Below are 15,581 nucleotides of genomic sequence, written 5' to 3'. Positions count from 1 at the left end.
TCCACCTCAGCCTGGATATTATTGTCCATATCACTATCAGCATTTTGGTCAAAGGTATTCAACAAGTCTCTAGGAAGTTCCAAGCTTTTCCACATCTTCCTTTGTTCTTCTGAGCCCTCCAAGCTGTTCCAATCTCTGCCTGTTACCCAGTTCCAAAGTCACATTTTCAGGTATCATTACAGCAGCACCCCACTACTTGGCACCAGTTTACTATATTAATCTCTTTTCATGCTGCTAATAAAGACATAATTGAAACTGGGTAATTTATAAAGGAAAGAAGTTTAATGGACTCACAGTTCTGCATGGCTGGGGAGGCCTCACAATCACGGTGGAAGGTAAAGGAGGAGCAAAGGCACATCTTACATAGCAACAGGCAAGTGGGCTTGTACAGGGAAACTCCCCTTTATAAAACCACCAAATCTCTTGAGACTTATTCAATATCATGAGAACAACATGGGAAAGACCTACGTTCATGATTCAATTACCTCCCACCTGCTCCCTCCCAGGACATGTGGGAATTATGGGGCTTACAATTCAAGATGAGATTTAGATGGGAACACAACCAAACCATATCAACCTCTTTTCATTTTAATTGAATGACTAAGCTCATTTTACTTTTCTAATTTGCTGTTTTTCTATTTGTTACTTATTTTATATTTGTGTGTGTTCCTCTGTGTGTGAGATAATAACAGGAAAAATGTGGATGGTTTAATAATATATTTCAGCTTCTACTAAAGGATTGAATCTAAAGTCAATTGTGCAGACAGAAAATATTGCTTTGAAGGGAATTATATACCTTGGGGAAGAAACTAGATGAGATTTTTCTGGACTAGCCAAAAACTAAAATGTTTTTAATGTCCTAGGCAAGTCACATAAATGTGAGAGTGACTGAGAAGGATAGTGGGGCTTATGTTGAACTGGAGATTATATGCCCCCAGTTAAAGACATTCAAATTCTTAAAAAAGTAAATGCCAAACAAATACATGAGTACCAACAGCAACGCTGAAAATTCTACTGGTCAAATAGAATACTTCCAAAGCCAAATTCCAGTGAATAAATTCTAACTTGCCTCTTCATTGCAGATAATAATCAACACCTCATTTTCAAAACCCAGCTAATATATCAGGAATCCAAAGTAAGTAAAAAACACTTTTTACATATTTTGTACATAAAGTTTTCAAAGTAGAGAGAAACACCAATTTGTTAAAGGGAGAGTGAGGAATTCCCAGTATTCCAGGGAAGAGAGGTGCGGAAGTAGCCAATGTGCACAGATGAATTCGTGAGAAGAGACTGAGGTCTAGGAGAAGGCAGGAGAGCACAGTGGTTAAGACTATGCTCAGATATTAGACTACCTGGTGTCAAATCCCAGCTCCACTACCTCACAACTGAAATACAATAATAATAATAATTATTATAATTATTATTATTTTGAGAAAAAGAAAATCTAGATGGAGGGCAATATCTAACTCAAATGAATGAATGAACTGATGGAATCAGGTAGGTCGTCAGAGATGAGCTTATTGAGGAAAGATTTCTTGCCAAGAGTTTCAGTATGAGCAGTTGTTGTGCTGAAATCCTGTCTACTCCAGTAAGGATGGCACCGGGTTCAAGAGGCCAAAGAAGAGATCAGAATCAGCAAATGACACATCGGGTTTTACTAGGGACTTACCTACAGGCCTAAAAATCTAGTATTAGTGGGCTGGACAGGAGAACCAACCACATAGCCCATTGGTGGCGGACTGGGCAGAAGACTGAAACTCTTGAAAAAGGAATGCAGTTTGTACAAGAATTTCACATAGTACCCTTTCCCTAACAATTTCCACCTGACAACATTTATGCAACCCAAAACTCACTTCCCTGTATGTACCATGTTCCATAGGAGAAGCCAGGGTCTTAGATGTTCCTCACAGCCATGAAACAAATCTCTGGATGGCTACTCCAAAATTCTCTAGCTCTAGCTCATAACACACATTCACATGCATGTACCATGCAGGGTCATTCTCAGAATATGCTTAAGTTATTGCTCTCAGGTGCATTTACCATACACTTGTGCCTCATCTCAGAGTGGTCAAATCCTACTCCTCAACTTCCCTGATATGGTTTGGCTCCATGTCCCCACGCAAATCTTTTCTAGAATTGTAATCCCCACATGTTGAGGGGGTTACCTGGTGGGAGGCGGTTGGCTCATGGGTGCGATTTTCCCCATGCTTTTCTCTTGATAGTGAGTGAGTTCTCAGGAGATCTGGTTGTTTGAAAAGCGTCTGGCATTTTCCCTGCTGGCTCTCTCTCTCTCCCTGGCCCCTTGTGAAGAATGTGCTTGCTTTTCCTTCACCTTCCACAAAGATGGTAAGTTTCCTGAGGTCTTCCCACCCATGTGAAACTGTGAGTCAATTAAACCTCTTTTATTTATAAACTACCCAGTTTCATGTAGTGTCTTTATAGCAGTGTGAAAATGGACTAATACACATCCCTACCTCCTTGGGTCATGTGTTGGTAGGCAGATGAGCCTTCTTCTAAGAAAAGGAGGAGAAAGAGGTCTTTATTGAGCCGCTCTCAAGGACCAGATTCAGCTGAAGTTTTATCATCTAATTTCATCCTCATAATACTATGATCCTATGACCTATCCTTGATAGAGGTATTGTTTGTCCTGGTGTTCATGCAATTGAGGAAACTGAGATTCGGCAACAGTAATAGCTTGCATAAGATGAAAGAGTTAGTATGTGGCAGAGATGGGATCCAAACTCTGGTGTGTTTGACAGGAAGGCCTGTGCTTTTCCTCTACACTACACCATCTCCCTCTGCCACTTCGTTTTACCAAATGACACTGCTGCAACCCTGGCTCTTGGCCCTAACTGTAAGGTTAATTTCTATTCTGCTCAGAACCCTGGTGGAAGAACCTCCTGTAGGCTCTGGAAAGCTGCAGGGGCACAGTGATCCTCCCTATTAACAGCATCAACCTTTTCTCCAAGGTAGAGGGAACTTAATCAACCAGGTGCTACACAGGAAACAAATGGCTAAGGGGAAAAAGGAAGGTCATAAGTAAAAACTGGTAAGTATGCAGAGGGGTCACACAGGAACATGATTCAAATTGCTGTCCTCAAAAGATGGTGCTACCTTGGATAAAATTTTCCCTAACAAATATAAGAAAATAGTTTGGGACCCATAAAGAGAAATTAAAACTTAGTTACTGGAGCTATTTGCTTGTGCATTTATTTGATCAACTGTTAAAAGAGTCTGGATATTTTTCTCTTTCAGTTCTCTTCACCCGACCTCTGGGACACTTGTTTCTGTAGGTGAAAGGGATGGGAAAATGCCCTTACCAAGGTCCAGACAATGATTTCAGAAAATAACCTCTAAAGCAACGTGAGCAGGCAATGGTGGATGGGTTCCATGAGCCAGAAAGGGCTATGAGATGTCCAGGAGCTGAACCCTGGAATCCTGCTCTCTGATTCTGTATAAAAATACAACTGATTAACAAATACAAATTGTATATATTCAAGGGATACAAAGTGATGATTTGATTATCATGCATTGAGCATCAGCTGTGGGCAGTGAGCATCAGCTGTGGTAATCATTACACAATAATCCTGCAGCGAGTGTCATCTGTGTAATAACTTGTGTAAAGATTACCATGGCTAATGCTGACTGCATGCCTGCTTGCCTGCTCTTATTGCAATGTAGCAACAACAGAATATCTCACTTCCTGGCATGCAGAAAGCCCCTGTATAAACAGCACTGTCCCTATAATCAGTGGAACTGGATTTGACCCTGGCTTTCAGGTATCAGCTCTAATTTTGTAAAAGTTACTTAACCCACTGAGCTTCGGGTATTCTTACCTTTAAACAGGATAATATAAGACAAGAAATTAAATAAATTTGTGAATTAAGTGATAATACAACTTGGCACTTCAAAAGTTGTAGTGTGGCAAGCCATAGTGGCTCATACCTGTAATCCCTGCACTTTGAGAGGTTGAGGAGAGAGAATCACTTGAGGCCAGGAGTTTGAGACCAGCCTGAGTAACAGAGCAAGATCTGTGTCACTACAAAAAAAATGTAAAAATTAGCTGAGCATGGTAATACACGTCTGTAGTCCCAGTTACATGGTTGATTGAGGTGAAAAGATCACTTGAGCCCAGGAATTTCAGGCTGCAATGAGCCATGACTGAGCCACTGCCCTCCAGTCTGGTTGAAAGAGCGAGACCCTGTCTCAAAAAAAAAAAAAAAAAAAAAGACAAAGAAGTTGAAGGGTGAAGACAAAAAATGTTTCAAGTGAATTATATTGATATGCATACATTAGAAAATTTAAATCTTGAAATTAGGAGAAATATGTTCTGGTGTTCAGCACAGGAGGGTAACTGTGGTTATGAATATTTTACTGTATATTTTTAAACGGCTGGAAGAGAAAATTTATAGTGTTCTGAACACAAATAATAAATGAGGTGATGGAAATCTCAATTACCTTGATTTGATCATTACACATTATATGCGTGTATCAAAATATCACATGTACTCCATACATATGTACAATTCTTACCTATTAACTTTTTTTTTTTTTTTTTTTTTTTTTTGAGATGGAGTCTTGCTCTGTCACCCAGGCTGGAGCTCAGCGGCACGATCCTGGCTCACTGCAACCTCTGCCTCCCGGGTTCAAGCAATTTTTCTGCCTCAGTCTCCCAAGTAGTTGAGATACAGGTGCCCACCACCATGCCTGTATAATTTTTGTATTTTTAGTAGAGACGAGGTTTCACCATGCTGGCCAGGTTACTCTCAAACTCCTGACCTCAGGTGATCTGCCTGCCTCAGCCTCCCAAAGTGTTGGGATTACAGCAACGAGCCACTACATCCTGTCATAACAACTTTAAAAGCTGAAAATTAATGATCAAAGCTTCTATATCTAGAAACTTGAAAACAACACAAAACAATCCTAAATTAAGAAAAATATAAAGACGGAATTTAATGAAATCCTACATGTAATATCAAAAAAGCCAAGTAAATTTGGTATTTTTTAAGAGTAATAAAATTGATAACTACCTGGTAAAACATATTAAAAAATAGAAAGAGAACAATCATCAATATTAGGGATGAAAAAGTGGATATCACTAATATTTCCATAGAAAATATAAAGATAAAATAATTAAAGAATAAATTAAAATTTTGAAAGAAATGGAAAAATTACTCAAAAAGCACAACTTGTTAAAACTGACAGAGAAATAGAAAATTACAATATTTTTGTGTACATTAAAGAGCTGAAATTATTATTAAGAACTTTTCCACAAAGAAAATCCTGGTCACTAATGGCTTCACCAAAGCTTAAAAGAGAAATATCGTCAATCTTATTCACACATTTCATAGGCTAGGAGTAGATAAACACTTTCCAGTTCTCCTTATGAGACTCCCATAAATTGATATAAAATCTAACATGGGAAATATAAGAAAAAATATTATATATTAGCCTCATGAATATAAGTAAAAATATCTCAAAGATTTGTAAATTGAATGTAGGAATAAACAGGATAATCCACAACAACCAGGTTGGTTCATTTCAAAAATGCAATATTGATTTTATGTTATTTTACAAAAATTAGTCATTCACTTCTATTAAAATTATAAAAGGGAATTAAATAATCTCAATATATGCATAAAGATACAATTCTAGCAACACATAGTTAAACAAAATGTTCTTAACAAATTGAAGAATTTCAATTTATGAAATACAAAAAGTAGAATTAGTGATAAAATATTAAAAGCTCTACTTCTGAGACTGAAAACAAAAGCCTAAGTTCTCAATTCACTATTTTTAAAATATTTTATTAAATGTGCTAGGCAGCACAAGAAGAACTAAAAAAATACAAAGTTTTTAAAGGAATAATTATAAACTATCATTGATAACTGACATTATACTGTATGTAAAAAGACTTGATAGAATCTGTAGACTTTTAAAATTAACAAATGAATTTAAGAAGGTCTCTGGATAAAAGGTTAAACAAAAAATCAATTGCATTTCTATATACCAGCAACAAAAATTATAAAACAGTCTTTAAAGAAAACATCATTTAAAATGACCAAGATAGGTCAAATATAGAGCACTGAATCTGACTAAAGTATATGATTTCTACACTGAAACAACAAATTATTAGAGGGAAACAAATAATTCCCAGATAAAAGCATCGTTTTTTGTAATCTTATAATTACTTGACTAATGGTCAATAGATTAAATGCAATCCTAATACAGATCATAGCAGGTTTTTTTTTTTTTTTTTTTGAGGGAAATTGGCAAGGTTCTTATAAAATGTATATGGAAAAGCAAAAGGCCAATAATCGACCAGGCATTCCTGAGGAAAAATGAAATTGAAAGAGTTCTACTATCAGTCATTCAGTCACATTGTTAAGCTATATTAATTAAAGCAATATAGTGTTAATGTAAACATTTATAAAAGACCAATGGAATAAAACAGTCCAGATACAGACCCACATTTATAAGGACAACTGATGTATGACAAACGTGCCTGCAGTAAAGTGAGGAACGAATGGCCTTTTTAGTAAATTGTACTAAGTCAACCTATCTCTAGGTGGAGAAAACCACTGGAGTTCTATCATATAAATATTCATTCCAGATATATTTTGGATTTATATGTGAAAGGCAAACAATAAATCCTGTATTTTAAAAAAGCATATATATATATATATTACCTGATTGCTAACAAATATTTCTTATGTGGGGTACAAAATGCTTACTCTGCAGAAAAAAATTATAAATTGAACAATATTAAGACTAATAATACCAAAAGACACTGTTAAGTGACTAAAAACTCAAGTCATAGAATAAGCAGATGAAATAGCAGATGCAGTATCAAAAAAGCCAACAGTTTTGTGTTTCTTAAGAGTAATAAAATTGACAACCACCTGGCAAGATATATTTAGAAAGAGAGCGAGAATAAGCATCAATATTGAGGATGAAATAGGAATATCACAAATATTTCTATAGACAATATGAAAATAAGTAAGATGCTTGAAAAGAGCAAAGATACTAAAAATCTTAAAAAGGAAAGATATATATATATATATATATCTTTGAACAGACTGCTTTGAACAGACTTTATATCTATTTATATTATATGTTTCTATCCCTTTTTTGTTTGCTTTCCTTACATTTTGGCTTTGTTGCAGATGCCCAGTGTGGTTCAAGCCCAAGACCCCAAAATATGACAATAAGAACAATTCAGGTGAAACAATAAGAGAGTATAGTTTTATCACATACTAATCTTTTTAGAAACTTAGCTTTCAAAAAGTGGAAGAAATAATTACCCTACATAAAAATATGTACATATGTGTAAGCAAACATATGCACATGCACACTCATAAATAGGCATGCATATTCTTCAAATCAGTGAAAAAAATAGGGCAACACATAAAAACTAGACAAAAGATTTGAATGGGTACTTCACAAAAGAGGTATAACAAATAAGAAATACAATGAATTAATGTGAAAACTGACTCAAAATTTATCAGCAGTGAAATATCAATTATAACCAGAACTTAATACACATTTACCAAGATGACTAAAATAAAAATCATCTAAAATAATAGGTGATAAGTATAAAATCTGGGACTGGAATGCTTTTGTACAGCTGGCATAATTTTAAATCAATATAACCACTTTGGAAAAGTACATGGTGGTATATCTTAAACTTATGCACATCACATTATTTAGTAAATCAGTACCTAGACTGCACTCAAGGAAAATGCACCTAAAATATATATACCAAAAATGTAAATAATATGTTCACTGTAGTACTATTTGTAGTAAACCAAACTCAAAATTTTGAAATGCTTACCAAAAGCAAATAAATATTGGTATAGTCTCACAATGGAATCCTATATAATAATAAAAATAAAAACTACAACTACATGCAACAACGTGGATAAATCAGTAAAATACAATGTTGAGCGAAAAAAGTCACAAAGTCCACAGAGTCCATCTGTATGCTTCCATTAACATAACTTTCAAAATAAAAGGCAAAAGTAATCCATGGTGTTAGAAATCAGACTTGTGGTTTCCAATGGGAGTAACATTGACAGGAAGAGTGAGGCTCTGGTATGCTGGTAGTATTCTATTTCTTAAATATTGATTAAATAGAGATATGAAAACTGGTTACTTGGATGTGTTTATTTGGAAGGGTTCTCTGTATACCTATGATTTTGGGGGTTTTCTATCTGTATGCTATACTTTTTTAAAAAAGATAAAACTTCAATGATCATGAAAAATTTAGATATTGAGATAAAATTTTGGTACCCCTAAAATACGCCTTGACCACTAGGCTGCTCTGAACAGACTTTCTATCTATTTATTTTTATTATATGTTGCTATCCCTTTCCTTACATTTTGGCTTTGTTGCAGATGCCCAGTGTGGTTCAAGTCCAAGACCCCAAAATATGACAATAAGAACAACACAGGCTTCTGCATTACCAATGGTAGAATATAGTTTTATCACATACTAATCTACTCAGAAACTTACCTTTCGAAAAGTGGAAGAAATAATTACCCAGGGAATAAGAAAAAAATGTTCTCAGTGGAGCCCAATGTATACTTATTGTTTAAGCAAATGAATAGTATGCACACTAAGCAAACTGTACTGGGAGAGTTGCCCATTTATTTTATTTTGAAACACACTGCATATTTGTCTAAAGGCCAGTTTTAAGCTATGTGATTCACTTAACTTCCTCTTTCCCTTCAATTATATTTAGACATTGGCTTTAAGTTTTATGTTTTCATTATTTTATTTTTCTGCATTTCTAAATATGAATTTCATTCATACAAAAGGAGCTACTTTGTAGCTGTTAAATCTGGCTACCTATCTATCTATTACTTGCAAAATGAGTAGTTCATCTTCATCACTTGGAAATTGCAATATATAATAAAGCTACTGAGTTACCCCTGGTGTCTTATAAAATGCGTAAATTAGAGTCCCTCTCCAGGCTTTCTTAATCAGATTCTCTAGAGAGAGCTACAAGAATCTTTCTTTTACAAAAACTTCTAAGATGCACAGCAGTTTTGATACTCTTGCCAATAGTTCTAGAGGAAGGGAGGGAGGGGATATAGAGGATGCAAGTTGTGAGAAAATAGTTTGCTCTCTCTCCTTTTTTCCCATATTCAAAGTTACAGGAGAAGCTTTTTCATAAGATTTGTGACATTTTGTTCTCTTTCTCTCAATAGAAGAGAACAGGACAAGGTACAGTTAGTGCCCTTCTTATGAATAGACTGCATTATCTTATTAATCATTTGTTGGGACTCTATGCATTTTACCAGAGACATTCCTTTCTAATGAGTAAGTTTTAAAATCAACACTTGAAACTCAAATTAACCTGGATGAGTTTGAACGATGGAATTGCCATCATTATTTAAGACTATAAACAAGCACCAATTATGACATAGTTTATAGAGAAAAAATACACACGAATCTAATTTTCGTAAGTTCTCAGGCAGTGTCTTTGCAATATGAAGTCTCTAAGAGAGAAAAGAACTTGTAAATTTAGCATTGTCAGCTTAGGCACCATTACTTAATTATTTCCATGACATGTTTGAGAGGTAATCTAATATCTGAAGTTGATTATTTACATATAATTCTACAAAGTATCATGTAATGTTGAATGACATTTTGAAGACAAACAGACTTTTACTTGAATCCCAGTTCTAAGTCTCAGTTTGCTTGCTTTAAAATGAAATATACTGACACTTCTACAGTATTGTCTGATATCGAATAAATTATCAGTTAAAATGGTAATAACATATAAAATATAATAATTATATATCATTCTACATATCATATTAATGTTGAATTAAATTACACAATTGTCTATATGTAATTATATTATCATATTCTATAATGATTAAGAAAATTATTTCTTCTTGTAAACTAATGAGAAAAGGCTGTGATTAGCCTTAGGTAAGATGATAAAGTAAGAGATAGAACCCATTTGGGTTTAGCCGTTTCCACATTCCTGAGCAATAAACTTATGATTTGAATAGGGCCAAGAAAACTTGCATTTAAGATTTTCAAACACATTTGAAAATTATTTTCTATGTGTCCACTGGCATTTTCTAAAAAATGCTGAGACATGGACTTTCCCAATTGCTACCAAAATGATTACAAAGCATTACTGATAGAATATATATGTGAATGTCATGACACCCAAATGCTAAGTTTGACAATGTAGACTTTTTGGCTAGGTAGGGTGGCTCATGCCTATAATCCCAGTGCTTTGTGAGGCCGAGACTGGAGGATAACTTGAGGCCAGGAGTTTGAGAGCAGCCTGGGCGACATGGCAAAAACCTGCTCTATAAATTACATAAATAAAAATTTAAAATTTAAAAAATAGGCTTCCCCATGTAACAAAATTCCCACTGAGAAATTTCAATCTACCTATGTCACAGTAGGTAACTCATCTTTATTTTTTTCAATAGCTGGATTATTACAACCTGTACGTCATTTGCAGTGTTATTCCAATCTTTAGTGTTGTTGTGCTTTTCTATTGAATGATGATCATTGACACACATTGAAAATATTAAGTACTTGAAAGTAATGGCTTAAGCAGGAGTACTTGACACATGTGAAAATTTTAACTTGGTAGCAAACAACAAAAGAACAATGGAAACAGTAATGAAGCCAGAAACCTCCTTTCCCCCAGTAATTTGCAAAATATCTGTACATTTTGAAGCCAGCTAGCAGTGTGGAACAAGAAATCCGATGCCTCAATCCCATTTAAATAAATACAATTTCAAGATTTTCACAATGATTACCTTCATGGCAGCTAATATTAAACGAGCACATTGAAGTATGCTAGGCACTGTTCTAATTGTTTTATACATTATTTCATCTTTGCAAGAAATATTCATTGTCTACATTGTACAGATAAGGAATTGAGCACAAAAAAGTTGTGACTTGCTCAATCTTTCATGGCTAGAAAGTGGCAAAGACCTAATTCTAAAATGACTTTATAATTACAGATTTTGTGCTCTTATCTTTTGTTCTGTATTGCTTGGTCTTCAATGTTGCCTCAAATATCCTCCTGATTTATCCCCTGCTCCATACACAAAAACAATATGCAGGGTTATTAACTAGGGAAGAAGCTGTTAATCTTTATGATTTTCCTACTACAAAGATACTCGTCTATATTTTGAGGGTGGAAAATTAAAATAGCCACAAAAAACAGACATGAGATTTCAAAATATAAGCCAGTTAAATGTCATAATGGCACACAAATAGTAATTAATAGGTTTACTACAGCAAAATACAATACATTATATTGTATTGTATTCATTAAGTGACAGCTAAAAAAGGATTACTTTGTTGCTAGAAGTAATGCCTAAATAATGTGGAAATTTTACATATATATAAAACAGTTCCAATGATCATACATAATAAGACATGTGTGAAGACAGCTTACATAATAAAAATAATTTATACATGGGTCCATTGATCACCACCAGTATCTCTCCTTTTCCCCTGGCCTTCCCCAGTTATCCAAAGATCACTGCACCAAATAATTGTTTTCCCATATATCATTAATATCAAGCATTTTGAAGAAATTGTACTATTTTTTTTTCTGTGTATGAAAGGAGTTACAAAATATGGAGAAGAGTTGTATGTTTATTAATGGTGAAATGGGGCATAATACTTAACCTTCAAAAGCCACAAATGATGCAATTTTTATCACACAGAACATAGGGTCAATGGAAAAGGGAGTGAAGAATGTGGATAGAAAATAATTTGGGAAGATAACACAATAGAATAGAGTGGAGTGAAAGGGAATACTTGACACTTTCCTTTGAGTGTCTGAATCTGAATGTCTATCCATGTCATGATGAAAAGTTCTTGGAAGCAATGCTTTGGCTTTTTAGAAAATAGCCCTTTAGTTGATTAAGGAGAATTTCCATGGATGAGGAAATAATCATATCATTGTCAGATATTTGTTATCACTATCCTTACATCATGGTTCTATTAGAGAAAGATAGTAATATGAGATTAAGTGTTTTCATCTGGAAATTGTACTGATGATTCAATAGGAGAAATAATGATAAAAACATTGTTTTAGAAAAATTAATTGTGCAGTATTCTGAACGATTTCAAAGGATATCAAATGTATTTGAATCATACAAGTGCCACTGTGTGGTGTTAAACATAAACTGAGGAAGTAGGATAGTGACATTTACATCATAGAATAAATATATAAGAGGCAACAACCTATTAAAAAAGTAAAGGAAAATCTAAATTCTATTTTTATCTCTACTCTTCACTCAGTGCATAGAACCATACCTGAGGCATAATTACAACTTACTAAGTTGTTGAATACAGTCGAATTACAGAGACTTATTTCTACATAGTAAAACTAGAAAAAGTGGAAATTATTTTATCTTGCTAGTGAAGAAAGTGTAGCTAATCTATTCCACAGATTAGAGGATAGTTTAGTGATGTTTTTTCCCCCAGTAATAGACTATAATATCAGAAATCCATATATATTCAGGCCACACTAACTTATTATTAAATAAAGATAATAGAGGAAATAGATACATGATTTTAGTTTACTTCTTGTGGACAAGGGTATTGGAGAAACCTGGAACTAGTTCACAATACCTTTAGATAGTCACGATTAACTCCTATAAAATATGTTTCTGTGGAACATAAACACAAATTATATACTCAAATACTTTATAATACATATTGTAATAAATCTATAGAAGCAACTATCTCCAGAATAATAGGTGTACTACTTCTATGGGGTTTGTGGTTAACATTAGACAAATCCTTTGCTGAGGTTGGAAAACAGAAACATTACAGCTTAAGGAGCTATTTTAGCTATTCCTGGCTGACAGCAGAGATTCACCTGTGAAGTCAAAATGCCATAAGCCATAGCTACCTCAGTTGTGACTCAGAAAGTCTAGCAATGTGTCTCAACCACCATCCCCACCCCTTTCAGAACAAGTAAGGGCCCAGGGTACTCTACCTTCAGCTTGAGAACCATGGCTTGGCATATAACGTGGCACTTGTGATCTGATCTCAGGAAAAATACTTTGTTGCAAATGGATATATAAACAACTACTTCTAATGCAAAGTTGGAGTTGATGAAAAAATGTCAAAAAAAACCATAGATCAGAAGCCAAGCAAATAGACATAAGCACGTAATAATAAGTAGAAGGAACATTGGGTCAGGAGGGCAGAGTGGAAATTCAGTCTAGAGAGTCCTCCTAGGGCACCAGACTGGGAAATATTCTGCAGAGGTTATGATTATGTCTAGGGTATTAAAGGTGCTATTAAAGTATCCACATCTATTCAAACATAAGATTAAGTAACTGAAGTTTCCAAATGGTGACCAGAACACAGCAGTAGGTGATTTCTCTGAAGTTCAAACGGGTCTGTTGGGAAAAAGAGGACTCCCCATAGGAAGCAGGTCACAGCCCTCGGGTTTGGTTTTCAGAACAAGGCTCCAGTTCCCAGGAAAGAATCCTACAGAGACTATTGTAGATGTTTGCCTTTGGGAGACTTAGACATTAGACATGATATAGAAAAAACATTTCCAAAATCTGAACTACACGATCGGGGACATGAACTATGTTATCCAATTAGAGGCACTGCAGGAAGATGAGCTATGACTCAGAGAACAACTTGAAACTCGGTAGACAGCAGTGGAACACAGTGTCCTGGGTCAAATTTTCAGCAAAGGGAAATTGGGGCAGAGTTAGGAAATACAGTCTCATTATGAAAACAGCATTTCTTGGACCATGGCACTAGGGAGGGGAACTTAATTCTAAATCATAATATATGGGAGATTAAGTAAAATAAATCCCTTCTTTCATATTAGTTCTAGTGTAGAAAAAGGCAGGAAGAGCCTGTGGTTACACTGTTCCTTTATTACAAAAAGTTAACAATGAACTTTAGCCTTAGAGAATTTGGAACCTCAGAATCAAAGAAACAAAATTGGGATCTGATTAATGACATTGAAAAGAATCAACATATTAAAAGCATATTATTCTCCTTCATAAATTCATTTGATTGCCCAAATCAATTCATAACTGCCCTCGTTTCAATCAACTACAGACAATCTCTTATTTCTTCAGATTTGTGATTTAGACACGTGAAATCTCTGTGCGGAATTGAAGTGCAGTTTCAGACATTTCTGTCTTATAAATTGCATCAAATTTCTCATTTTGGGCCACTGTGAAGTAATTCTTCCAGTCACCAGCCATCCCTAAAGATAAATTAAAAAAAATAGGAAAGAATAAAATATTTCCATAAGAAGAAAAAGCAGTATATACCAAAGGAAAAGGTTAGAAGGACTAAAGAAAGACTTTCATTTTATTTGAATGAATTAAAACAGCCTTTAAATTGTATTAAGCTTTAAATTTTTAAGCCTTTTAAAAATTCAATAATTTTCTTCCATCTGGAAAGGTGGCTTATAACTAAATAGAGTCTGACATTTGAAGAGGCATTCTGAGAAAGACTAATTTTCTTGTTTAAATTCCTGAGCTTTACAATAGTTTCCTGAGAGTGATAATTTCACTGTTTCTATTGGCCGTGGGTCATGAGGTTATCACTGAGCACTTGGATCAATAGTCAGGGCATATTTTATTTCATAAAGTAACTTTTGGAAACTAGACAAAAAATTAGTCATCAGCACAACAAAACTGCGAAATAAAAAGTTGATAAGTATCACTTCCTAGAATTTATAAACAAGGATGCAATGATATGGAGATGATAGTTGTTTTTCCTAAATTCACTAGGCTTGTTCTTTATTTGTAATTTAGGTGGGAATAATAACATTACTATCAAATACACAACATCCTGGAACCATGCTTTTTAAAGTAAATCTTTTAGGATAAAAATTTAAATTTAATCTCTCATACTTGGGTATCTATAAATACATATTTGGAAAATGAACAAACTTTTAATGTACTGCCAATATTTTTAGAGAAAAACATCTTAATATTTTAACACATCACATTAAATTACAAGTTATATTAATCCACAGTGGTTTGATAAAACTCCCAAGTTTTTTAAAAGAAAAACATTCTTAAAGATATGGTTGTTTCCCTAGTTGTTACATTTTGTTCTATGTTCACCAGATGTTAATAGCTCTGGAATTCAACATAGGGTTGACTAAGGGTTCAACATAAACATATTGGGGCTAATGCATCCATAAGGATGTCATTAAAAACAGAGGAGAACACAGATTTAAGCAATTAAAAGTTATACATAAATCATTCCAGTGATCTGATTTGCATATAAATTTTATAATATACACAAACACGCTTGCTTCACAAAAAAAACTTGATAAATGCTGGTCAAAGGCCAGGTTTTTCTGTTTGTTATAATTTAGGACATATGAATAAACATTGGACATAATCTATCCCACCCTCATAATAATAATATTGATTTATCTAATATGGCATCTTTCAAAATTCAGTGTACCTGGCACATTTGTTCATACTTCACTTCTTTCAGCATTCATTTATGTACATGCCCCTTGCACTACATAGTGAGCTTCTTGATTCAAAGATATGTATCATTTACCCTTGAATTTTTTAAA

General features: G+C 34.2%; 1 protein-coding gene across 1 annotated transcript in view; it reads right to left on the bottom strand.

Annotated features, from left to right (window-relative positions):
- Positions 1-11,284: 11,284 nt before the first annotated feature.
- Positions 11,285-15,581, bottom strand: part of SULT1B1 (sulfotransferase family 1B member 1) — a 39,448-nt gene continuing 35,151 nt past the window's right edge. The window contains exon 8 of the mRNA XM_033214523.1: positions 11,285-14,243. Within this exon, the coding sequence (XP_033070414.1) occupies positions 14,122-14,243 (122 nt within the window). The 3' untranslated portion in view covers positions 11,285-14,121. The remainder of the gene's footprint in view (positions 14,244-15,581) is intronic.

This window comes from Trachypithecus francoisi, unplaced genomic scaffold (assembly GCF_009764315.1).
Source record: "Trachypithecus francoisi isolate TF-2019V2 unplaced genomic scaffold, Tfra_2.0 Lachesis_group1, whole genome shotgun sequence".
In the NCBI taxonomy this organism is placed as follows: domain Eukaryota; kingdom Metazoa; phylum Chordata; class Mammalia; order Primates; family Cercopithecidae; genus Trachypithecus; species Trachypithecus francoisi.
Note: the sequence above shows the minus strand (reverse complement) of the source record. Positions and strands in the feature narration are given on the sequence as shown.